This window comes from Dunckerocampus dactyliophorus, chromosome 15, assembly GCF_027744805.1.
Source record: "Dunckerocampus dactyliophorus isolate RoL2022-P2 chromosome 15, RoL_Ddac_1.1, whole genome shotgun sequence".
In the NCBI taxonomy this organism is placed as follows: Eukaryota; Metazoa; Chordata; class Actinopteri; order Syngnathiformes; family Syngnathidae; genus Dunckerocampus; species Dunckerocampus dactyliophorus.
The window spans coordinates 7,317,061-7,342,421 of record NC_072833.1 but is presented as its reverse complement, the minus strand read 5'-3'; the positions used below and the strand labels follow the sequence as shown (position 1 = coordinate 7,342,421).

At 42.9% G+C, this 25,361-nt stretch overlaps 2 protein-coding genes across 2 annotated transcripts; one reads left to right on the top strand and one right to left on the bottom strand.

Annotated features, from left to right (window-relative positions):
- The first annotated feature begins 105 nt into the window (after positions 1–105).
- slc38a2 (solute carrier family 38 member 2) lies at positions 106–10,273 on the top strand. The gene is made up of 16 exons (XM_054800727.1): positions 106–437; positions 1,684–1,791; positions 1,871–1,952; positions 2,031–2,146; positions 4,091–4,164; positions 4,280–4,372; positions 4,633–4,705; positions 6,240–6,322; positions 6,422–6,480; positions 6,798–6,962; positions 7,046–7,125; positions 7,226–7,326; positions 8,273–8,397; positions 8,467–8,608; positions 8,696–8,793; positions 8,869–10,273. The coding sequence occupies exons 2-16, from the start codon at positions 1,685–1,687 to the stop codon at positions 8,974–8,976; spliced, it is 1,506 nt and encodes a 501-aa protein (XP_054656702.1). The 5' UTR covers positions 106–437; position 1,684; the 3' UTR covers positions 8,977–10,273.
- A 330-nt stretch (positions 10,274–10,603) lies between these two features.
- Positions 10,604–25,279, bottom strand: scaf11 (SR-related CTD-associated factor 11). Its single transcript, XM_054800717.1, has 15 exons — positions 25,089–25,279; positions 21,469–21,515; positions 21,246–21,394; positions 19,449–19,532; positions 17,430–17,503; positions 17,263–17,342; positions 17,158–17,192; positions 17,004–17,074; positions 16,588–16,707; positions 16,409–16,503; positions 14,176–16,293; positions 11,992–12,323; positions 11,749–11,919; positions 11,557–11,676; positions 10,604–11,425 (listed from the first exon to the last, which is right to left on the bottom strand). The coding sequence occupies exons 2-15, from the start codon at positions 21,485–21,487 to the stop codon at positions 11,330–11,332; spliced, it is 3,564 nt and encodes a 1,187-aa protein (XP_054656692.1). The 5' UTR covers positions 21,488–21,515; positions 25,089–25,279; the 3' UTR covers positions 10,604–11,329.
- Between the last annotated feature and the right edge of the window lie 82 nt (positions 25,280–25,361).

Sequence of the window (25,361 nt, the reverse complement as noted above, 5' to 3'; positions counted from 1 at the left end):
GTTTGTATACAAAGTACGTCACAGCCATGCGTAAAACTGTGTCCTCCTCCCCCCGTCCAAGCCACTCCCTATCATAGTCTTCTCTTTCTCTCCAACACCTCCTCCTCCTCCTCTGTCTTCTGGCTGATGCAATGCTTATAAAGGGTGAGTCCACATCCCTCCTATAGCAGAACACTTGTCCTTTCCGTGCATGCCACATTTTGGAGGATTTTGGTTAAATTTAAGACGGGCTAAATAAATCACTGTTACGCACTAGTTAGTGTAGGTAAACAAATAGCATCTTTTTAGTGTCTTGTATAACCTCTCTGGTAATTCCCAATCTTTTTTTTAAAACTAATTCCAAGGAACAGTCAGCTTTTGGAGTCTTTTTTTGTGATCAAAAGGATTTTTTTTTAACCAGAAGGGATTTTAAAGGCATTCAACCACACCTTCATAAGGTAAGTACACCGGCATGTCATGTTCTTGACGGGTAGAAAAAACGGATGTGGGATGTGATTCAAATATATATGAAGTTTCTTATTGATTAGCATAATTTATTGATGTGTTTTGTGTGTCTTTTATACATAAACCACTCCCCAATGAATTCTATCTTTAAATTTCCTTTTGAATGTATCTTATGTCTTACTAGGTCATCCTGGCACATATGAATAAATAATAAGGCGCCTCGTCAGAGGTGCTGCGATGTTATAATGGTGACTTGATGCAAATAAAACACTAAAAGTGATGGAAAAAGGTCTAATGTTAGCGTGATGTTGCATCATGGTGCAAGTGGAAAAATGAGACGCGGGCCATGCCCATAAACGGACAACACGTGCCATTGTTTCCACTGATGCCGGTCATTGGGCCTAATGTGATTAAACTGATCTGGGGTCAGACTATAGGGGGCTATTCGGGTGGGTTGTGCATGTTTGAACATGACAAACTAAATACACAAAAATGTCCTGTCTCAGTGGCTCAGTCACCACGTTGTAAAGGAGGCTAGAAATGCGATGAAAAGACACACTGTCCAATGAATTTCCCTTATTTCTCGGAAAATGTCCCCTATGTTCAAATACAAATGTTGACAGGTGTGGCCCTGTCATGATTTGTTTTCGTGATTTCAGACGCTAATTTAGCGCAAAATCCACACTGCGGCTTTTCGTCATTGAGCGTCAATGGATGGGGGGTGATGTCGGGTGGACTCAGATGCCGGTCTGGTATTTTTCCACTGCCGGTGCGTCAAGCCCCCCTCCCCCTCCCGCCGCTGAGAAGTCACATGATCTAGCAGGGGGCGCGCGCACTCTAATATTGATTATTCTACAGCTTTGTGAGCGCGCATGCTGGGAAATTAAAAAAAAAAAGGTTGTGACTCTTTAACCAGTTGCCTCACAATGACATTGTGACACATGCCCTGTATGTACACAGTATATATTCACTTACAGTGTATAGTGTCCTCTAAAGCAGAGTTCCCCAACCTTAATTGAGCCAGCAAGAGAAAAATTTTGCAGCACACCACCAGACAAAATGACACAAAAACCAAATATCCCAAAATAATGTTTTTTTCTGCCTTCAATACCAGAGATACATTTGTAAGCAAACTAATATCCCACAGGACAGTGGTTGGGAATCACTGCTCTAAAGTACTATTGTGACTTGGTCGACATACTTAAAGATGACGCCAGAAACATCTTTTTTTCCTTCCAGTATGAAACAAACAGAGATGAGCAGTTTCTCTCGTGAAGAAGACAACAGCAGCACCAACAGCAACGAGTACAATTACCCCGACTGCCCTAGCAAGGTCCCGCTGAATGGGTGAGGGAGTGTTGAGAACATAAAATCATTCCACGTGTTTAAGTGCCCGTTAAGCTAAATGTAAACGTGTCTCTTCAAGCCAATATGCAGACATCGAGGCAGAGAGCGAAAACTTCCTCCCGGAGCAAAACCTTGGGAAGAAGAAGTACGTGACAGAATATGTAAGTTTTGTCTTTTTACTCTCATATGAAAGAATGGATGAGTTATTGTTTCTAATTATGGAAGTTATCCTCCCACAGCACCAAGGCAATGCCTCCTTTGGCATGTCCGTTTTCAACCTGGGCAACGCCATTATGGGAAGTGGCATCTTGGGGCTGTCCTACGCCATGGCAAACACTGGCATTGCTCTATTTGTGTGAGTATATACTTTGTATCGAAAATAACCATAGTCCAACGAGGGACTGCAGAATTCAAAGCCAAGGTTTCACAATGCAGTTTCAGCAGCTGCAGTTTGGCTCTGCAAGGTTGCAGGTGCTTTCCCGCCAGTAAGGTCGTGTGACCTTCAAAGCATACAAATGCAACCCACTGGTTTGTCTCTTGTAGATAAAATAGTGGAAGCATAATGGGAAGTTCTCAGTCATGTAACAAAGCCATGCGTCACTTCCGGGTCCTTGCGTCAGTTTACACACTAAAGGAGTGGCATCTTAAATCCAGCTAATCCTGAAGAGTGAATGGCGTTGACTATCAAGCCACTCGACGCAGTACAGTAGGGATTAGCTGCAAACTGCCAAAGCATACAGGTACGCCTGCACATCTAAAACTGTGGTTATAACTGACACTGCCAGGGAAGAATATAAGGTCACATTCAAGGAGGAAGTACTGGCTGCAGATTTATTTTCATACACTATTAATACCCTGTGCGACACTTGGAGCCCTAAGAGAATTCCATACGGGACGACCTTTCCACCTGACTAACGTGGCATTCTCACTGCCCTCCCTCAAGCTCTGTGCTGACGCAGATATACGAATCAAAAAGAAAAAGCACACGTCTCACATGCATCTAAGGCAGTGCTTCTCAAATAGTAGGGCGGGGCCCCCCTGGGGGAGGCGCGGTGAACTATCGGGGGCTGGGGGTGGAGGGGCATGAGAGGCAGAGATTACTTTCAATGGTAGTGCAGACCTGCCAACATGTACAAATTTATTGTACTCAACATGCAATTTGACTCCACATCTCACCATTTTGTTGTATTTTCCTGTTTTCAGTTTCAAGTTCAGTCTGTACAATACAGATAAATAAATACATATTAACAGTTTCTCAACAGCATTTCAAATCGGGGGGGGGGGGGTCCTGAAAACATTTCTGGCCCTAGGGGGGACATGACAGAAAATAATTGAGAACCACTGATCTAAGGCAATGGACTCATGCAGAAACTGATGCATTTATGTACCTTAAATCAGTGATTCCCAACCACTGTAGTTATCTATGTCTGTTAATTGGGCTGAAAATGATTATTTATGACAAATAAAGTATCTTTGTTCGTCTATCTACGACGAAGTATTAAGGCCGCATTGGAAAAAAAAAAAATCTGAGATTACAAGAATAAAGTTGTAAATTTCCGAGAACAGAGCCGTAAATTTCTGAGAAAAAAAGTTGCAAATTTACAAGAGAAAAAGCCGTAAACTTACGAGAATAAATTCGCACATTTATGAGGAAAAAAAGTTGTACATTTACGAGAAAAAAAGTGGTTACGACTTTATCCTCGTAAATTTACGACTTTATTTTCGTAATGTTACCACTGCATGTGGCCCCTGTGGGAATAAAGTCGTAAATTTACGTGAATAAAGTAATATTACGTGTCATCATGTCAGACGGAAAAAAGAGCGTAGCTCTTCAGGACGGAAGGAAACTCTCCTCTTGCTTCAGGCAAGCTTTTATTTATAACGTGGTAGCAAAACAGAGCAGTTGAGCACAAACATGTCTAGCCCTTCTCACTTCCGCCTTCCCTACCCTGCCCCCTCCCCATGCCCAACATAAAGTTACGGGTTTTTTCTTGTAAATTTACAACTTCATGCTCGTAATATTACTAGTTTTTTCTCGTAAATTTACCACTTCATTCTCAAAATCTCAGATTTTTTTTCCCCCCAATGTGGCCCTAGTACTCCGTGATATCTATCTATGGTGTGCAGTCATGTATAGTGACAGGTTGAAAAATTAATCCACTAGATGGCAGAAGGCACACGATTAACCTAAGCATTATTTCGGAATATGTATTTGCTTTTCTAATGTAAAATATGTGCCTTGGCTCAGCAAAAGTTGGGAAAATACTGTCTTCATACTAAGAATACATTTTGTTGACAGGATCCTTCTTGTGGCTGTCGCTATCTTCTCCTTGTACTCTGTGCACTTGCTGCTAAAGACAGCCAATGAAGGAGGTGAGTCTGTTTTTTTTTTTTTATAATATATATACACAGTGTATACACAATGTGTCCAAATATTGCATCGTCAAAGCGAAAAATTTAATTTGCCACCTTGAATTATTTTAAAAAGGTGCGCTGGTGTACGAGCAGCTAGGCTACAAAGCTTTCGGGATGCCTGGCAAACTGGCCGCTTCCTGCTCCATCACCATGCAGAACATCGGAGGTGAGTGTCATGGATTAGAATCAAATTGTTTTACTAGCTGCACAATCACTCTGTCTGGAGGAAGAATGGAAACATGGGGGTGGAAAACCAGCACGCACAGCTTCCAGCAACAACTTGAGTCAGAAGCTTTTTTTTTCTTTTTTTCTCCATACCACGGAACAACTGGGCCCCTCAGCAAATATTTAACTGTGTAAATGTGTTGTGGAATCCTCTCACTTAGGGGAAGAAAAATTGCTAAATATATTTTTTTGGTCTTTCAGCCATGTCAAGCTACCTTTACATCGTCAAGTACGAGCTGCCCATTGTCATCCAGGCTTTTGTGGGACACAATGGGTGAGTAGATGCTCAACAAACGGACACCTTTATTCCATTCAGTCGCTCCGTCTCCTGTGCTGTAAAACGCTGGTGGCGCTACTCAGCTGGGGGTGTGAAATTCATGTGCGTTACACTTTGTTGGGTGACAACATTGGTTCTGTTGATGCTGCTTGTGCAATATACTGTACATTTAATATATAGCATTTTCAAATTTCTGAAATAACAGCCTCTCTCTAATTAATGCCCTGTCTCTTTGTTGTTGAGGTACATAATGCCTTGAGCAATTATGGTATTTGCTTTTATATGTGCAAAACTGTGTGTGTGTTTTTTAAAGATACATAGATAGATAGGTAGATCCACATTCATATATTAAGTTTTCTACCTAAAATTATAGCATTAATGGTATTTTCATTATCTGCACAAAAAAAGTGTTTTTTTTAACATCATTGTATTAGGTTTTCTGGTAAACAAATATATTTATTGGCCACAATATTAGGTACTCCTGCACAACGTAATGACATCCAACGCAAGAATAACGCCTTTAATAATTTAATAATAATCAAATGAATTACAAATATTATAAATAATGTAATCATGTACAATGTGAAAACAAAAAATTATGAAATTATTTTTTTTAAATTGACATTGTTGGATATTTTAACTATGTTTATTATTACTATATAATACAGTCATAGAAAAAATGATTAGACCACCCTTGTTTCTTCAGTTTCTTGTTCATTTTAATGCCTGATACTGGTTGCAGTGCAGTTTTGTACCACTGCAACCACCATGATCAAATCAATACCTCTCAAAAACATGTGGGAGATGCTTATAAGAAGATGTACAACTTTATATCCAATGACAAGACAAGTTTATGTATATTAATATTACTAAGTACAGGTGAAAGGATGGATTGTATGTGTACGTTAAGGTGAAACGTAAATGGCTGTGTGGTGGGGGTCAAGTCTCAGCCTTTCCAAGTGGCCCTTCAAAAGGCCCTTGTAGTCGCCTGCAGCTGGTGCCGAATCGAGACAGTGTGTGCGTGTGTGTGCGTGGGATTAGCTCATTCACCGCAACCTTGCCTCTCATCGCTCTCGTTGCTTGACGGCCGTTTCCTCTCACTGCGGCTTTTGTTCAAGTTATTTCTGGTAGAGACGGCTTGTCAGGCCTGTTTTCGACTACTTTATAAGAGATGAGCGTGAACAATATCCAAATCTCAATGCCTAAAAACTTTACACGCAGTGCCCATTAGAAAGCAGGCCAGGCCGCTGTTCCACGATTGTAATAAGAGGATGACTCAGGAGGATCATAACACAAAAAGCTATTGTAAAGGCCAAGCAATAAGAGGAAGCAGGAAGTTTAAAATTACTAAATTGTGTTGAATATTTTAAAGCATAATCCCTGGCCATAATAATAAACATATAGTTCATTGAATACCCCTTTGACAGTGCCAAGATGTCATTTTTGTTGCAATACTGCAATGTATTACAGTATATTGTCCTGTATTTGTAGGACATTACGTTCAATAAAATGCATGTGTTGTGTTTTCCAGGGAATGGTACACCAACGGAGATTACCTGGTCCTGCTTGTCTCAGTTGTCATTATTCTGCCGCTCTCGCTGCTCAGGAATTTGGGTAAGCATTGTTTAAATGCTCACAATTCATAAAAATGAAAATGGAAAATGGAGCATTCTGCTGATTTTAAATGGATGTTTGTGTCCTGCTCCTCATCAGGTTACCTTGGTTACACTAGCGGCCTGTCCCTCCTCTGCATGGTGTTCTTCCTGATTGTGGTGAGTTTGTAACATACACACATCTCCATTTGCCAGTCTTCCACAACGATGACAAAGCAGGAAATCCTAGAACAAAGCATTGTAAAACAATGGCATTAGTGCACAGTTGGCTCCAGTAAGAATTTTTTTCAGTACTCCGCATAGATGACGATGCTGGGAATTCCTATAAACAAGCCTCTTAAAAGGAAGTTAGCGCCAGGTGTGGTCTTACAAAAGCTCTTATTATAATAACCCAATAACATGCAATTTGGCTTCCAATGACGTACCTGCTGTAATTATTTCCACTGTCGTCACGAGTCAATGCTTTGTTCCTCTAGGTGATCATTAAGAAGTTCCAGATCCCGTGCCCTCTCCCTAAAGATGTCCACGCTGTGAATGAGACATTTAGTAAACTCCTCAACGCCACTTTGTCTCCAAACAACACCACTGCCGTGGACTACAGTGATGTCTGCACGCCCAAATACTTTGTCTTCAACTCTCAGGTGAAGATCAGTGACATGCAATGACATTTGTACTGAAAAAATACACGTACACACATTTATAGTTGTTTTCTTCTTCCTTCCAGACTGTCTACGCCGTTCCCATCCTGACCTTCGCCTTTGTGTGCCACCCTGCTATCCTTCCCATGTACGAGGAGCTTAAAGAGTAAGTTGCGTTCACTTTTGCACCTGCACTCTTAGGTGAACTTTACGGATTGCTTGGTGTGGAAATTAATTCAAACGCCTCCGTTCCCTCCCCCATGCAGCCGTTCCCGCAGAAAGATGCAAGGAGTGGCCAACGTGTCCTTCTTGGCGATGTTTATCATGTACCTCCTGGCTGCTCTCTTCGGGTATCTGACCTTCAATGGTGAGTGCCTCCAACAGGCTGCAGATTAACTAACTCATTAGGGATTTGACTTAGACAAACATATCGATAAAATTTCTCTGTTAATATTTCCAAACCACATTTGACATAGTTACATTAGCCTTTTTTGTTATTACAGTATTTGAGCATATATGACACCTTGTACAACTTCAACCTTTACTTGTAAACTGTCTTGTCCCTAAAAGCTCTCCGTAGTCAAGAGCTAAGCTAATGATGTCTGGCGAGGCGAGCTAGCCTGCACTGAAAAAAAAATCGATTAACAAATAAGGGTTTTTAACGTGCGCTTTGAAAATAAAAATACTGCAACGATAACCTGTGTCATAAAATTACCTTTTAAAATGGACTGAAACGACGTTGGCGACAACGAGTGACTGTGCTGCCAGCAGGGAGTGTGTACTAGCTACGTGTAACAAACTACAGCTATGCGATGCAGTGCATTATGGGATTTGTAGTATTAGAGGCGCCTCCCATATATTATATTACTGTATTTGTCTGCACATTGTAGATGTTAAATGTTAGAAAAAGGGTTCCCTACGCGGATTAGTGCGCATTGTATTTTAAGTAGCTAAAGGTACAAGTGTACCCTTATTTTTTAGTGTATATAGTGGCTTGAGTTTACAGGTTTACAAGCAGTCTACACATGACAAATATCCAAAGTTTGAGGGGAGTAACCCTTTCAATCCAAATTAAATAAAAACTAGGGACTCGGTTTTCATGATAGAGGCTTATGTAACACTGCGAAAAAGGCCACCTGGTGTGCATTACAGCATTATTTGTGTTACTGTTCTTCACTGCACAGGGAGCATTCAAGCTGGTTATACAAGATAGCTCGAAAAAGTAATACTGGATAGGAGTACTACAGCTTTGGAGCAAGACCTGCCCAAATGATTAAGTGCCTCATTGTTTTGTGACACCTCTCACACCACAGTGCACGTGGAGCCCGAGCTGCTGCACACCTACTCCAAGGTCTACAAGTTTGATATCGTCCTGCTGATCGTCCGCCTGGCTGTGCTCACCGCTGTCACCCTCACCGTCCCTGTGGTCCTCTTTCCTGTAAGAGTCACCGCTTTCATAAATCTTAAGATTCTTGGACTTCCATTAACACGCATCCTCTTTCTGCAGATCCGTACCTCCATCAACCAGTTCCTGTGCGCCTCCAAGTTCAGCTGGATCCGCCACACCTTAATCACGGTGGTCCTGCTGGCCGGCACCAACGCCCTGGTCATCTTTGTCCCAACCATTAGAGACATCTTCGGCTTTATCGGTGAGTGACTTTGCATGCAAAAAAGGGTGAAACCGAGCGTTGCCCATTTTGCGTCCTAAAAAGTCTCCTCATCCTTCTTCCATGCAGGTGCATCTGCTGCTGCAATGCTCATCTTCATCTTGCCCTCTGCTTTCTACATCAAACTGGTCAAGAAGGAGTCGATGAAGTCTGTGCAAAAGATCGGGGTAAGTAACTTCTTTCTTGTTTTTAAGCTCTTGCAACATTTGAAGCTCAAAGGAACTACATTCTCCTCCAATCAGGCCACCGCCTTCCTGCTGTGCGGCTTCCTGGTCATGACTGGCAGCATGAGCCTCATCATCCTCGACTGGGTCCACAATGCAGCACAGGAACACCCCGACGGACACTAGAGCCTACACTCACATGAAGACTAAATTGTAAAAAAGAAGAAACAACTTGATGCTTGGCTTTGACTGAGAAACAGACTACGCCATTCAAAGAGAATGTACACCTGTACAGATGACAGTTTTTTCACACCAAAGTATGGTGTTTTTTTTCCCCCCTCCATCTTCTTTATATATATATATATATATATATATATATATATTTCTTTGTCTCTACCCATATTGTTTTTGTAGTTGTGTGGTACAGCTGGAAAAAAAAATTGAATGTGCCTCTCAGGTGGAGGTGGTGCAAGGGTTCAAAAAGCAGCTTACACTCAGGTACGGTTCTGTTTGTGCAAGTGTGGCTGTGACCTCACAGATCAACAACAAATCCTGCTGACAAAACAGTGCAACCCACCTGAACATTCACAGGAGAGGCAACAGACTTGAACGCGTTTGCTTTTTTTTTTTTTTTTGCTTTGCCAAACTTGTATTTGTATACCGAAAAGCACTTACTGTTCAGCACACTGGTGGAAAACAGACTTGTTTCCACATACAGGAGGCCTACTCAGTATTTGTGACCTTGCTTATGTGGCGTCAGCAAAAGAACAACAAAAACCTGCCCCTTTTTATAGCCAACACTGGGAGCTGCAGTCACTGGACTCTTTCACAAACTGTATTTAAGAACCCGCTGATGTTGGGAGAAGCGTGCGCATCGACGACACTGGTGTGTGAGGGGATTAGATGTTTTTTCTGTATGGGAGAATACTTTGAATTTGACCATATGCGGTCTTTGCTAAGGTAAACAAACGTCACACCGACGACCAATCATACCAAAAGTCTTTTACGAGAGCTTGTCGTCCTGTGCACGTTTTGCTGTGCTTCCAACACTAACGCAACACCAAACTATTTATGGAAGACGGTGAAATCAATGTAAAACTATTTTACTATATTTATATGATATTGTATGTATATATATATATGTATATATATCAATTGAGTTAAACTGTATATATGCTTTTTTTTTTTTTTTTTTAAATGATGAATTGGAGCGGCAAACAATACCCAAGCTGCAACTGTTCACCTGTCAAAACTGACTGAAATGTCCTGCTGTGTTTGTGCAAATTCTGTTACACACGAGGCCACTGATAACGTAAACGCCACCTTGTCCCCCTTCTGACACCCTGACATTTGCGGTTGGAGAACAACCGCCTGAGGGCCTCGGGGGCAAAGAGGGCTTTGCCCACCAGTGTTACATTCTTGTTTCAATGAAACACAATGTATATCCTGTAAATGTCCAATTAAATTCAAAGATCCTCTATAATATGTTGTGTTTTTTTGTCAAGTGGCGTGTGTGGGAATGTTCCCTTATTGCTTGTCAGTGTATTTGTGCACTATGTATTACACATTACCTCAGTAACTTCTACTATAGCCCTCATAAATACATACATTTTTTAGATATCATGCTTTATCTACAGTATGTCTATGTTAATAAAATTGTGTGTTTAAGGTTATTTTAACTGTAGGTTACAAGTTTGAGTTGAAGAAAAGGTCACTAGCCTTTTTTGTGTAAGGCTGCCCCCTAGTGGTGTAATGAGCGGAATACCACTGATAAATAGGAAAAGTAAAATGTCCGATAAAGACTCTCAGCCAATCAGGAAGCAGCTACTTTATTTCACTACTCTCTGGATACTTTGCACAGTTCATCTTGATGCATTGACATTCACTACACATCCAGGTGTGGGTAGGGTTCATTTCACCTTATTTGTTCCCTCCCAGGACCTGTGTCTTATATTACACACTCGCTGCTGATTTGTTCTCCTGATACTCAACCAAACAGGGCGACAGTTATAATAAAAAATCTGGCCACTGAGATGAATGCAGGCTTTTAAACTATTTGGAATATTACAGAATATACTTTTCTTTTTTTTTTTGTTTTAAAAGAACATATTTTTGCAATCAGGATTCCATACAGGAGGAATCCGTAGTTCCAGCCAGCAGCCTAGAAGATTCTCTCAACAACAGAAGCAGACACGATTTACTAAGCGGTGCATTTTTGTATCAAATTACCCGCCCAACCACCCCCAAAACGCCACAATGCTCTCCTTACAGCAGTTCTGCAGGTCAGGATCTATGCAAAATAAAGGGCTCTTGCATTACAATTTTTGATTGGGTCATTCTTTTTTTCCTAACAAAATATGAAAATCTATAGAAAACAATCTATATACTGTAGTTCATTAAAAGGTAGAGATATCAAAAACAGAAATCACGGCTCTCCATCATTGTCGAGTTTGGAGGCTAAATTCCAGCTAGAGGAAATTGCACTTGAGCTGCACAATGGGTCTGTGAGGGCAGTGCTGCGCCGCATTAAGGTGGTGATTCACTTTTTGCGTGCGTGTTTGTATTTGTCTACATAGGCCTTCACCAGGTTGGCCACCTTACTTGCGTTCACCTCACCACTCTTGCTGTGACACACCTGGGGACAGGAAAAAAAGAAAGAAAAAAAACACAGCCACAGTCAAACAAACAGGATCAAATTGGCTCAGACAGAAACCAACCATCCAACATTCATTGCGATATGTATGGTATGGCTGTCAAAACACATACCTTCTCTACTGCTTTGCGGACAATCTCCTTGTACTCCTCCTTTGTGATTTCCTTCTTTTGGTAAAAAGGTTTTATGGCTGTCTTCACTTCATTTACAGCTTTCTCTTGGATTTGCTGTTTCTAAAGCATGCAGAGGACCGCATCAGAGATATCACATTCAAAAATAATGCTGAAAGGGCCATAACAAGTTACCTTTTCTTTTTTGGAGCTGTCCGCTTGGGCCTTGCTATGCTGGCCTGACTGTGTTGTAGACGATGGTAGCACCTGGTTGACTGCTTGCTGACCTTGGGTTGCCACAGCAACAACTACTTTGCTTGAAGCAGGAAGCAGGCCTGGCTTTCCGTAAGTGGCCACAGTACTCATCTAGGGAAACCAGAACTTTTAAAAGGATGATCCAAATGCTGAGTCAGGTGTCTTTATTCAAATGCATCCTACCTGTGTGTGGCCATCAGCCTGAGCTGCTGCTGTCTGGCTCCCTTGCTGCATTGGGGGCGGCGGCGGGGGAGGTGGCGGGAGGACCTGAGCGCCAACAGCGGGCACCTGAAGCAGCGGCACGGCAGGGTGGAGGTGCACAGGGACTGGAGGGGGCATTGCGTACGGCGCTGTGGGCTGCAAGCTGACCGGCAGGGGACCCCGAGGTCCTGGCAGAGGGAAGTGATGATGAAGGACATTGAGCTGAGGCGGCGGCGGCGGCGGCATCACAGTCAGCACAGGTGCCGGTGCGTTGCCTGGTATGGCCTGAAGGGTAGGGTCACTTTTAGGGGGATCTAGAAATAAAAGGTTAGCAGGACTTTTAACTTTCAAAAAGAGTATTATAGATTAATACATATACTATACAGTGAAGAGTTTATGAAGACCTAAAAGCATTACTTTCACAACTACGTACAGCAGTAGGGATGCTCCGATCGATCGGCCAACGATCAGTGTCAGACGATTTCCGTGGAAAAATATGTGACCAGCATATGTCGATTAGCCTGTGTGCAGTGTAGTGTCCTGCTTTAATGTCTTGGGCAGCGTCCCCCTCCCCTTTACACTGTGCAGATGTGCGGCGGCAAACCCAAACAAACATGTCTGCAATTTGTGAGTGTAATGTAAAGTTTGCATCCTGCCACACCTCCACAAAAATACCTTGCAGGGATAGCGCATTAAAAAGATTTAATTTAATACAGCATTTAAAGAGCAAACACTTGACGCTGACGCTTGATGCTGAGTTTTCGAGGCTGGCTGGGTTATCTGGAGCATGCTGATGCTCATGCCCACTGACTTTGTGCGTGAAATATAAACGACAGCCGCAGCAGCAAGATGCACCCAACTAGCGATCTCACGTAGCGACAGTCAAAATAAATGTTCAACATGCACCATACTTCCAGCCTTCAAAATAAGAGCGCCACACATCCTGTAATTGTGGTAATAAAATAAGGGCGTCTTTACAAAAATCGCTTACGTTAATAAAACGACTGTAATTGCATCTGCAACTACATCTTCCGTTACCACAAGCACGGATATAATCGTTTGTTGAGGAGTCTGTCGCAATGAAAAGTTAGAAAAATACTGGGCAAAATTTTCCAATGATGTATTGCATCAATAAAAATACAATCTATGGTGATAAAATAAGTGTAAAAATAAAAAAACGGAATTTACAAAAATTCCATCCATCTTCTATGCCGCTTATCCTCACTAGGGTCGCGGGTATGCTGGAGCCTATCGCAGCTAATGTTGGGCGAGAGGCAGGGTACACCCTGGAGTGGTCGCCAGCTAATCGCAGGGCAGATATAGACCATTCACTCTCACATTCATACCTATGGACAATTTAGAGTCGCCAATTAACCTAACATGCATGTTTTTGGAATGTGGGAGGAAACCAGAATACCTGGAGAAAACGCACGCACGGGGAGAACATGCAAACTCCACATAGAGATGCCCAACGGTGATTTGAATCCAGATCTTCCCGATCTCCTGATTGTGTGGCCAACATGATAACCACTAAGCCACCATGCGGCCCATTCACAAAAATTAAAACGGAAAAAATATAATTTTGAGAAAAAAAATTAATTTGGGAGAAAAATTTAACGGATTTCATAGGGCCCTATTTACGGCGCCCCTGGCCAATAGCACTCATCATAAATAAATTGAAAACTTTCCAGTTAATCCATGTGGTATCGGTAACGGCTGATCTCACTCAAGGATTATCTGTACTGGAATCAGCAGCATAAAACCTGATCGGAGCATCCTATACAGCAGTTTCCCAACCTTTACTGAGCCAAGGGTCATATTTTACATGAGGGAAAACCTCGCAGCACACCGCCAAGCATGCCATTCTGAGTGGTAGCGGGTGGATACACAGGTTCATTATCTACCTTCTGTCATCTACTGTAGTAGAAAAGCATTTCATTGTTCTGCCTGTCCTTATACGTAGCTGGCCTTGATAAAGATATATTATGTATTTGTAGAAAAGAATTAATCATTTTGGGGATCAATTTAATGAAATTTTTAATATATAATATAATATATATAGAATAATTTCCCGAGGCACATCTGATGATCTCTCACGGCACAGTAATGAGCCACGGCACAGTGGTTGGGAATCACTTATGTAGAGAACGGTAGAACAATTATAACCTGATGCCGGTTGTTCCTCCTCTGTTCTGTTCCAAGCGCCTGCTCCCCCTCTCTCCCTCTTGGAGTAATAATCCTGAACATCCGCAGGAAGTGTCCTCCGGACCGCCCAGCTGGATGCTGATGACCAGCCTGAGCGATCCAGCATGGAGTCGCCAGTCTCTGAGTCCTGTTTCCTGCGGCCACCACCGCGATTCTCGTTGAAGCGGCTGTAGGCGTCAGTCCCTGAATTGTTGCCTGTACCTGAGTTGTTTCGTGGCTGTCTGCGGTTGTCATCCTCCTGCTGGCTGTGAAAGCCGCGGTTGCCAGCACCCCACCCTGCCCCCCGGCCACGTTCATAGCCTCCACGACCTTTCGACTCCCCCCTGCTCCCTCGGTCTTCCCATCGAGAGCCACCACTAAAGTCCCAGCTCCTGCTCTCAGCTTCGCTGCGAGTCTTTTCTGTCACCCAGTCAGGATTGTCTGACCAGCCCTGGCATTCAGGTGACGCTTCGGATGGGATGCCATTTTCAAAGCGACCAGCGCCTGCATGATACCTCCGTCCCTCGCTGCCCTGCCCTGACCTCCAGCCACCCTGTCGGTCTTTCCTCTGGGGAGACTTATCGCTCGAGGGCGGGTGTTCCGGGCTGGACCCGCGTTTGTAAGATCTCGTTCTTGAGCGAGACCGTGACCTAGATCTGGAACGGCTCCTGGATCGCCTCCTCTTCCTCTCACGACTACGGTCCCTCCTAGAGTAGTCTCTCTCTCTGTCTCGCTCCCGATCTCTTTCTCTGCTGCGAGGACGGGAGGACTGGCTGGAGGGCGGGCTGCTGGCACGTTCTCTCGAATGAGAGCGCGAGCGCCTGGATGGCTGTCGTCTGGAGTCCCTCTTAGGAGACCAGGAGGAGGTTGGGGAGTGGAAGCGAGAGCGCCGCTGTCTGCCATTCTTCCTCTCATGGCTCAGGTCTCTCTCCTCATGGTCCTTGGAACTTTCTTGCTTAACAGAGGAAGGAATTCCGGCAGCAGCTGATGCTATCCTCTCGTCTGATACATCCAAATTGGTATTGCCACCATGCTCGCTCGAGGGTGAACTACAGTCCATAGGAACTACATTAGTATCATCTTTGGTGAGACTGTCATCCTTGATTCCTTCCCTAGAAGTGTCCGCTTCTGTTGACTCTGTTGTTCTACATGTTTTTGAACCAGAGTCCTCAGATTCTTTTGTTTCTTGGATAGCAATCTTTTCCTCAGACTGTTCAGCATGCATGAGGATTTTACACACTATTGCTTGCTGTTCCTTTAAAGGTTTTGCATCATTGCTTTCTTCTGAGGCTGCACAAATCTCCATTTCATCATCCTGTTCAGCTATCTTGTCGCAGTCTGGAGACATGGGGTTCTCTGGTTCTGAGGGCGATGTGGAGATCTTCTCATCTTCTCTGGTTGAAGTTGACATGTCAGGGGCTTCCGCTTCTTGCATGCTGGGTTTGCCATCTGAGCATGACTCAGGGCTTTTTGGAGGGGAGCTTGAGGGAGAAGATGGGTGGCTGTCACCCTCATCTGGTTTTTGTTCATGAGAGTCTTTGTCTATTGTCTCATTCGTGTCCTGCTCCACATCACTGCTTAAAGGTTCTGCAGCTCTTTGCTCGTCAGGTGAATCTACACTGTCCTGATCTGCATTAAGACTTCCTTCTGCATCAGAAGGCTGCTCAGAGTTGTTCATCTCAGCTTTCACTTCATCTTCGTCTCCTTCCTTGTCAGTGCTGTCAATCCTATCCACCTCATCATCCTCGCTTGCTGTTGGGCTTTCAACAAACTCAGACGACTGCTGTTTTCTCGTGTTTTTCCGTTTTCCACCAGCCTTTCGGTTTGTTACCTGCTTGCCCTTCCTTTTGCCTGGCACCTGAGAAGTCCGGCCCGGCTTGGAGGGCTGGCTGATGGATGAGTCTGAGTCGGACACACTGGATTGTGGCGGAGATGACGGGTCAGACACGGCCGGCTCACCCTCGGGTTTACTGTTGCGCCCTGATCGTCTGGACGGTAGAGACTCTGCTTTTTTGCTGGGAACTTTGGAGTTTGAGGCCCGTCCACCCCGCTTCTCTCCTCCTTTAGGACAAGTAATGGCGCAGACCACAACCTGGAAAACTGTAAAACACAAATTAGATGAGCATGATACAGTCTGTAGTCTCCAATCACTATCCTCTTAATGTATGAAAACATCAATGCAAGAATCACATTTTTTGCAAAATGGTTTACGCACCAAAATGACCAGGTCCAAATGATGACGTGGAGGTAATGGGAGATGAACAGAGACCAAATGTAAATGGACTGTGGTTCCTATTAGTGGGAAGGAAACTGTGAAAGGCAAAGGTGAAATGCATAATCAGCAGGGAATTTGCTTTTTGTACATTTTCAAAATTCAACAAAATCAATAACAACCTTGAGGTTCCAGTCGCAGTTATGGGAGCATCAGGAGAGAACCACAGGCAATCTTGCACCTGACGTTTGCACCGTTTTGTTTCATACAGTATGTCCTCTGTCACCAGCAACGGCTCTGTACTGCAAGACGAGAATGCCATTCAAACTGCATCCAGGGAAGTGAAAATATTCAAATAAAATGTGCTAATTGTATCATTAAGCCAAGAAAGATATTCCATCACACTTTGATCTAAGCACAGTGTGTGCTTTTTGTATAAACTGCTCATATAAAATGGAACATGTTGATGCAATGTGTTTTTTTCTCCTGCAGGGGACACTCAACGCAAGCTGTGCTTTGGCACTTCCTAAACTGATTAGTCTGGGTTTTGAGACTACAAAAGGTTGTTGCAGCTCTATAAATAAATCTACAGACTTACATGTCCTGCGTTGACGTGGTTAATGACATCAATAGAGGTGACGGCCACGCACAGCACGCTGTTGCTCTCACCTGAAAGAAATGTCATACATTTTTAAAACGCAGTACAATAAACACAGGATAAGTACAACAAAAACCAAACATCAAAAGCACACCTTTTTTCGGCTCACTGACGATGGGTCGTTGTTGCCTGCAAGACGAATTAACAGTTGATTAAAAATAGGTTAAAAAGATGCTTGAGTGTCAGGCTGACAACGTACATTTCCTCACAAGTCCTTTTGTTTTGGAATGGGCCATCGTCTCCGACTTTTGTCTTGTGGACCTTTTCCAAAGGTTGCTTCTGGGAAATATAATGAAATTCAAAATATTCTTAAATTGTCTAATCATGTTAACATTAAGATAACATTCCTACCACACAGTGACATACTTGAGACACACTTCATGTTCGGTGTTTCGACCATTTTCAGCTTCAGGTTCTGCTACTCGTCTCCTCACAGGAACCTTAAATCAACATGGGTGAAAGTAAATTTAGTTTAAGTGGCCTGTACTGTCTTGCTCTGGGAGTGCAAGTGGTGATTAAGTCATGGTTTTATATTTAGGCTGAATGACCAAAGCATTGAGTAGCCTGTGTGTCAGACGATAGCCAGCAGCTGATGTGTATAGCAATATCTCCCTCCTCCTTCCTTTTCACTGAATGATGAACGTGTCTTAATTTAAATCAGCAAGGAGGAAGAGGAGGAAAAAACCCTGATGGTTTAAACCAGGGGTGTCCAAACTTTTTCCAGCGAGGGCCACATACTGAAAAATGAAAGGATGCAAAGGCCACTTGGATATTTTGTAAAGCAGCACGTGTACAGGTAGGTATGCTAAGAAGCTACAGTATACGTAGCACAAGAAAAAACTGCATTTCACCTTTGTAATACAGGTGAAATGCTACTAAAAATGATGTTTTTTCCCCATCATAATACCAGTTTATTCTTGGAAAATTGCGACTTTTGTTCTTCATTCGATTATGACTTGTTTCCTTAATATTTTAACTTTATTCCCGTACAATTACAGCTGTTTTTTTCCATTTCTAGTGGGGTTTTTTCCATTTCGTCTTTCCTCTTAAAATTATATTTTTCCTCAAGTTTATTCTTATAAAATTGCAATTTTTTCTTATTAGAAAACGATTTTTTTCCTCTTGTTTTGATTTTACTCTGGTAAAATTTCTGCTGTTGATTTAAAAAATAATTTTCCAAATATTCCAACTTTCTTGTATATTTTCTTTTAATATTCTAACATGTTATACATTTTCCCCCAACCTAAGTTTCCAAAAATTACAACTTTATTCATTGTTTTTGACAATAAAACTTTTTTTCTTGAATATTTCAAGTTCATGCTAGTAAAATGCCATTTTTCCCCTCATTCTGTGACTTTATTCTTGTGAAATGATGGCTTTATTTCCTTGCTGGATGACAAATGTTCTCTTAATATTTTTTTTAAATTAAGTTTCCTTGTTTAATTATATTGTTAGACTGTGCTGCGGGCCGATAAAATCACAATTGGCCCCTTGGCCGCTCTTTGGACACCCCTGGTTTAAACCCTTTAGTTCTCTTTACATCAGTGGTTCCCAAACGTTTCAGTCCCGTATGCCTTTAGACATTTGACATTTCAAAAACATAAACCACTGTCTGCAAGCACACAATAAACCATCTTATTCTGGATGATTTCTCATCTGTGTGAGAGATTTAATTACTTATTAGATAACAGATATTATGGGGGAAAAAATACATCTTTTCAGGAAAGCATGTCCTCCTCAATTGTCCCTCATGAATGTATGCAAATACACCAGGACTTGCGCCACGCTACCAATATCTGTTGACTCATGCAACTGTAGTGCATGAAATTCACTAGCTCATATGCAATGTAGTAGTACTTTTTTTGTTTTTTACATCCTCTGACATGTCATTGATGCGCCAAGAAATAGTGTTGTGTTTGACGAGGGCATCGTTGCTTAAAAAAAAAAAAAAAAAAAAAACGTATGAAGACCTCTCTCATTTAGTAAACAGTGTAAATAAAATCTTCAAGACTTAACACTCTTAACGCACAACATAATCATCAAACATACTTATTTGTTCATATTACTCACACAGAACAATGAACAACTGTCTCCTTTCTTTTCTTGCGCTGTACTCCCTGCGTAATGCGTTCAAGCGCACTGCGTAAATGCAATTTTGCTGTTATACTAAAACAGCTTTGTTTAAAACACCAAGTTCAACGTTTGTGGAATGCTATTGTAGAAAGTGATATAAAATGAAAGCACTCAAAATGTGGTTACTCATGGCAACAGGACAGCGCATGTCCGGCCCTTGGGCCCTTATATTTTTGAAATTGTGGCCCTCTTCATTATGTAATTGTGTAGCTCTGTTTTAGGCTGTAATCAATGAAAAATGGGTAAACACACCTTGACACACCGTAGACTCCCATCCCATCTGTAAACATTGCTGAAAGGTCGTCTGTCCACTGGACAAGAGGGGACCATCTGCAACTGGTGGGGAAAATGTTTAAAATGGTCATAGTCAACAACAATACCATATTTCCTTCACTTTAATCAACATAATGTATCAATTAATCGATGGGTGCATTGCCATAGATGTACCTTCCTTCTAATAAACTTTTGGTGCTCTCTGCTGGTGAATAAATAAAACACCCACAGCCACTATTTGAGTCGGCAAAAATGCTTGGCTTCAGTTTGTTCTATTAAGCTGCAAACACGTGATACGTTTGATTAAAAACTAAAATGACATCATGGCAGTGGAACTTCCAAAGGTGAACATCTTAAAAGATAATTTGGCGTGCAACCAAAATGTTTAGTTACGGTTTTCAGTGTCATGCCGATTACAGGGAGAAGAGTTAAGTAATGTTTATGGTTTTATTTTAGTAGTTTTGTACTTCCTGTTGTTGTTCTCATTTGTTCTGTTTGGTAAGAAGGTGCCTGATGGAGATGCTCCAACAGGGTGAGATTACCCGTACTGTTCTGTAGGTGGGTTAAGCTAAGCAAATCAAGCGCTCCTGCTCCTGACGTGCAGCAAACAGCCTGTCGTAACTTCCCCTGAGCTCAATTGTAAACAAACATGGCATTGATCGCGGGGGACTTATTCACTGTTTCAGAGGAAGACATTTCGCCAAATGCTTTGCAAACATTCCGTGATGAGGGACAAAGACATCAAACCTTAGCCACCTGAAACGCCAGCATCGCTACGACGTCCAGGGCACGGGGTTTGTTCTTATCGCCGTGACGTTTGAAAAGTACAAACAGTTTGCCAGAGACGACCCGGAGGCTAAAGCGATCTGTGATTTCATCATAGAAATGATGACCAGCCTTTTACCATCATTAAAGACACTGGATTTTGTCAGCTAGTAAACTCTTTTGAGCCGTGATTTGTAATTCTAGGATTGTAATTCTAATTCTAATTCTTTTGTTGATAGTAGCAATGTCATGATACTTAGTTAAGACAACCTACAGGTAGAGTTTGTCAAATCCAACTTTGTGTTGAGACTTATCTCCAGGTGTGCACAAACTACAGTTAAATCTATCGATCTTGGTCTTGAGAAGCAGGACGTTATCGGTATCGTGTGAAAAAAAAAAAAAAAAAACAGTTGTGCATCCCTAATTTTATGCATGTATAATTGTATTAATGTTTATTAATTGGGCCGCACGTTTACATGACATTTGTGCTTCATTTAATTTTAGAAATGTTTGTGTGTGTGTGTGACAGTTAGTTTTTCAACTACTTCAAATAAGTCTTAGAGGGCCCACAATAGTGCAGGAAGTGTGCTGTCCAAAATGTAGCCTTGATGCTACCATTGCCCATGAGACAGGAGGGTTTTTGTTTATGAGGTGATGAAAACCCAAAAGGCCTCTTCTCTCAAAAGTGGAGCAAGTCGGAAAGATGACAGATGATGCTCACGTTTGGTGGTCATAAACAGTCTCTAGGGCCACATGTTATTGCTTTGACATCATTAAATAGTTAATTTTGCATAATGGGGGACCTTTAAAGAATGAGATTCATCATTTATTACCTCTCATTTGTTTTAAGAGATTAATATTACAGTGGTGAACTAATTATAATTGCCTAAACCATTAAAGGTTTTTGGTCTGAATGAAATCAAAACATAATACGATCTCTACTTTTGCAACACGACTGTTATCACAAGCACCATGGAGTTTTAAAGATAATGTGGCGGAGTTGAAGTTCACCTCTGCCCAAGTGAGGAGACATCCCAGGCAAAAGACATGGCAGCAGCTGTCAGGCATGGCAAGCTCTCCTCTAGCCAGGACACCCAAGCAGATAGGGCATCGCTCTGCCTCCTCACCGTCGCTTCCGTCAGGGGGCGGCCCCTGGCCATCTTGACACGGAGATACATAATAATGCATTTAATATATATATAAATATGAGTGTAAAAATATGACTGAGCCTCACCGCTTTCAGCTCCTGTCATGTCCAGCCCCGGGCCGTCCTGATCCCCACTACAACAAAGAGGAGGGTCACCCATCAACAACAATCAGCCTATCTGCAGTTGAATTACTGATTTGTACCTGCAAACTGCAATTCTAAAGCACACGCTAAATAATTGTAATTGCTGTAATTGGCCTTGAAACGCATGCATGGGACATCTTCTGTATTTATTTAAGTATTTCAAAAGTACATTTCAATTACCTATAACCAGACAGGACAACCAGGGTGTGAAAGGACAGTGTTTCCCATATACGCTCATGATCAAAATTTTAAGACCAGTTGAAAAATTGCAAGAATTTAGGCCAAAGGCAAGGGCAAAAAAAAAAAAAAAAAGGTACCACCACATTTATCTGTGGCACTCCAAATGTATTTCAACAAATGAATACACTCCTGATCAGATAAGACCAGCTGAAAAATTGAAAGAATTTACATTTTGCACTGTTGGATCTTAAGGAGTTTGCCCAACCGGTCTACATGTGCTTTGTGGACCTGGAAAAGGCATTCGACCGTGTCCCTCGCGGTGTCCTGTGGGGGGTGCTCCGGGAGTATGGGATTAGTGGCGCGCTACTACGTGCCATTCAGTCCTTGTACAACCGGAGCAGGAGCCTGGTTCGCATTGCCAGTAGTAAGTCAAGCCTGTTTCCGGTGAACGTTGGCCTCCGCCAAGGCTGCCCTTTGTCACCGATTCTGTTCATAATTTTCATGGACAGAATTTCTAGGCGCAGCCAAGGTGTCGAGGGAGTCCAGTTCGGGGACACTAGGATCTCATCTCTGCTATTTGCAGACGATGTGGTCCTGATGGCCTCATCGAGCTGTGACCTGCAGCGTTTACTGGGACGGTTTGCATCTGAGTGTGAAGCTTCTGGGATGAGACTCAGCACCTCCAAATCCGAGGCCATGGTTCTCAGTCGGAAAAGGGTGGATTGCTCCCTCCGGGTTGGGAATGAGGTCCTGCCCCAGGTGGAGGAGTTCAAGTATCTCGGGGTCTTGTTCACGAGTGAGGGAAGGTTGGAGCGTGAGGTCGATAGGCGGATCGGCGCAGCGTCTGCAGTAATGCGGTCGCTGTACCGGACCGTCGTGGTGAAGAGAGAGTTGAGCCGGAAGGCAAAGCTCTCAATTTACCGATCGATCTATGTTCCCACCCTCACCTATGGTCATGAGCTTTGGGTCATGACCGAAAGAACGAGATCGCGGATACAAGCAGCTGAAATGAGTTTTCTTCGTAGGGTAGCGGGACTCACCCTAAGAGACAGGGTGAGGAGCTCGGTTATCCGAGAGGAGCTCAGAGTAGAGCCGCTGCTCCTTCACATCGAGAGGAGCCAGCTGAGGTGGCTCGGGCATCTAGTCCGGATGCCTCCCGGACGCCTCCCTGGTGAGGTGTTTTGGGCATGCCCAGCCGGGAGAAGGCCCCGGGGAAGACCTAGGACACGCTGGAGGGATTATGTCTCACAGCTGGCCTGGGAACGCCTCGGTGTCCTCCCGGTGGAGCTGGAGGAGGTGGTCGGGGACCGGGAAGTCTGGGCTTCCCTACTGAGACTGCTGCCCCCGCGACCCGGACCCGGATAAGCGGAGGAAAATGGAATGGAATGGGAATGGAATGGATCTTAAGGAGGTTCTAAGTAGAGTTTCAAAATGCAAAAAAAAAAAAAAAAAAAAGCAGAACGTAAACATTTTGATTAAGGAATTTATTGCAAACAAGTGTTGAACTGAAATAGGCTGTTCTTCATCTGATCAAACGTTTAAGACCACAGCTCAAAAAAACCCGAAATCACCCTCAAAAGATGTTTGGGGCATGCTTGATGCCAGTGTTTCCAGGAGGCTCATGGGAATGTTGCTCCAGGTGGTGAAGATGGCTTCACGGAGGGCATCCACTGTCTGGAACTGATGTCCATTTTTGTAAACTTCATTATTCCTCTGTAAGAAGTCCTTTATCAGGCGGGCATTGTGAACGGCAGCGTTGTCCAGTTGAAAAATCCAGTCATTACCACACAGATGAGGGTCTTCAGTCATGAGGGACGTCCCCTGCAACATCTCCTCATAGCCATCTGCCGTTTGACGCCCCTGCACAACCCGAAGCTCCATTGTCCCACTGAAGGGAAAAGCACCCCAGATCATGATGGCGCCCCCTCCACTGTGCCGTGTGGAAAACATTTCAGGTGGGATCTCGTTGTTATGGCAATAATATTGGAAGTCATCAGGACCGTCACATTTTTGGTGCCCTCATGCAAATTCCAAATGGGTTATTTTGTGACATTGAAGGAGACGAGGCATTTGAAGACTTATTTCTTTTTAAAACCCTTCTTTCGCAGATGCCGCCTGATGGTTATTGGACTGCAATCGGAACCAGTAACGAACTTGAATTGGGCCGAGGAGCGTCCCTGGTCTTGACAAGCTCCTCCGGCTCATGGCCAGTGTGATTTATTTTGGGTCTACCACTTGTCTTTTTCTTCCATATCCCTCAGGCACTGAAGAAGTTTAAAATGACTGTCTTATTGCGTCCAACTTCATTGCTTATGCAGCTCAACAATCACATCGTGTTCAAAGAGAGAAAGCTTTTTTGCCTTTGCCATCAAGGGATCATGACAGTGTGAACACCTGACAGAAAATGACATTAAAGCCACACTTTTGACATGATTTCGGCTTTTAAAAGCTGTGGTCTTTAAACTTTTGATCAGCTGATGAACAGCCTATTTCAGTTCCATGGTTGTTTGCAATAAAATGCTTTCTCAAAAATGTTTCAGTCTCATTCCCATTTCTTCTTTTTGGATTTTGAAGTTCTACTTAGAACCTCCTTAAGATCCAACAGTGCAAAATGTAAATTCCCAAGCCCCGCAACGCCACAAATAGATTGTTGTCCTGCGGGAAAACACTGCAAAATATAAAACGGTACAATATATTTAATCATATTAAAGACAAAGCTATTTGAAAAATAAACCGAAGAATATATGTACATCAGCATCAATAACACCAATATTTGGATCGATCCGCCCACCTCTAGTTGAAGTATTGACTATGTCCATACATCCCAATGCTTCACTTACATAAGATTGTTAGATTTGATGGAACTGATAAGACAATAATATGGCATCATTTTTAGCGCTAAAGGTGCTCCAATGAAAACAATAAACATTGTTTTCAAACATGCTTTCGTGTCTTGTCAATTCCATTTGGTTCAGTACCCTTACAACAAGAACCGCTAACACCGTTTATTTTAGAAACAAATACAGCAGAGTTGACAGGCATGGGGCTTATTCTGGCTCGGTTTTAATTGAGTTCCAGCACACATAAATGAGCTTCTTCCACCAGAGCCAAAAGGAAGCCGCTAACATGGTTGTTATTGCTTAGCAAGGTGAGCTAATACCCAAATAGCTCCGTGGCTGTTAGCACGCTAACAAGCACAGCTAACCGTGCGTATGTTACGCTGAATGCAGTGAAGGTCATAGGTTAGCTATCCAGCTAATAGCAAGCTCAGCTTAAGTTTACCCCAATAACTAGCTGCTCTGAATAACAACAACACCTGCTTACGTCGTCATTACCAGCGAACACTCGAGGCTAGTTAGCAACAACCAACTGTCGCTACTCACCAGGTTAAAGTGCTCCCGTGCTTGGCTTTTACACGCCAAACTGTGTTGGTGATCCAAACTTTTTTCTATGAAATGCTAACAAACCGCTGAGCTAAACGTGGTAAGCTAAACTTGTTTGTGGCTAAAAACCGAGTACACCTTTCAGAAATTCTCGGCCACATGTCCCGGTAGTGCGGCTGGTAGTTTTAGCAAGTAGCTTCCCCTACTGGAGACGCCGAGCATTACAAGGACAGGCGACGGGACGGCCATTGCAAACAAACAATACACTTACTG

Coding starts and splice junctions, on each gene's coding strand:
- slc38a2 (XM_054800727.1), top strand. CDS start 1,685: ATGAAACAAACAGAGATGAGCAGTTTCTCTCGTGAAGAAGACAACAGC. Junction 6,481..6,797: donor TGGTGTTCTTCCTGATTGTG/GTGAGTTTGTAA, acceptor TTGTTCCTCTAG/GTGATCATTAAGAAGTTCCA. Junction 7,327..8,272: donor CGGGTATCTGACCTTCAATG/GTGAGTGCCTCC, acceptor CTCACACCACAG/TGCACGTGGAGCCCGAGCTG.
- scaf11 (XM_054800717.1), bottom strand. Junction 17,075..17,157: donor CGTCAGTGAGCCGAAAAAAG/GTGTGCTTTTGA, acceptor CATTTCTTTCAG/GTGAGAGCAACAGCGTGCTG. Junction 16,708..17,003: donor ACCACGTCAACGCAGGACAT/GTAAGTCTGTAG, acceptor CTCGTCTTGCAG/TACAGAGCCGTTGCTGGTGA.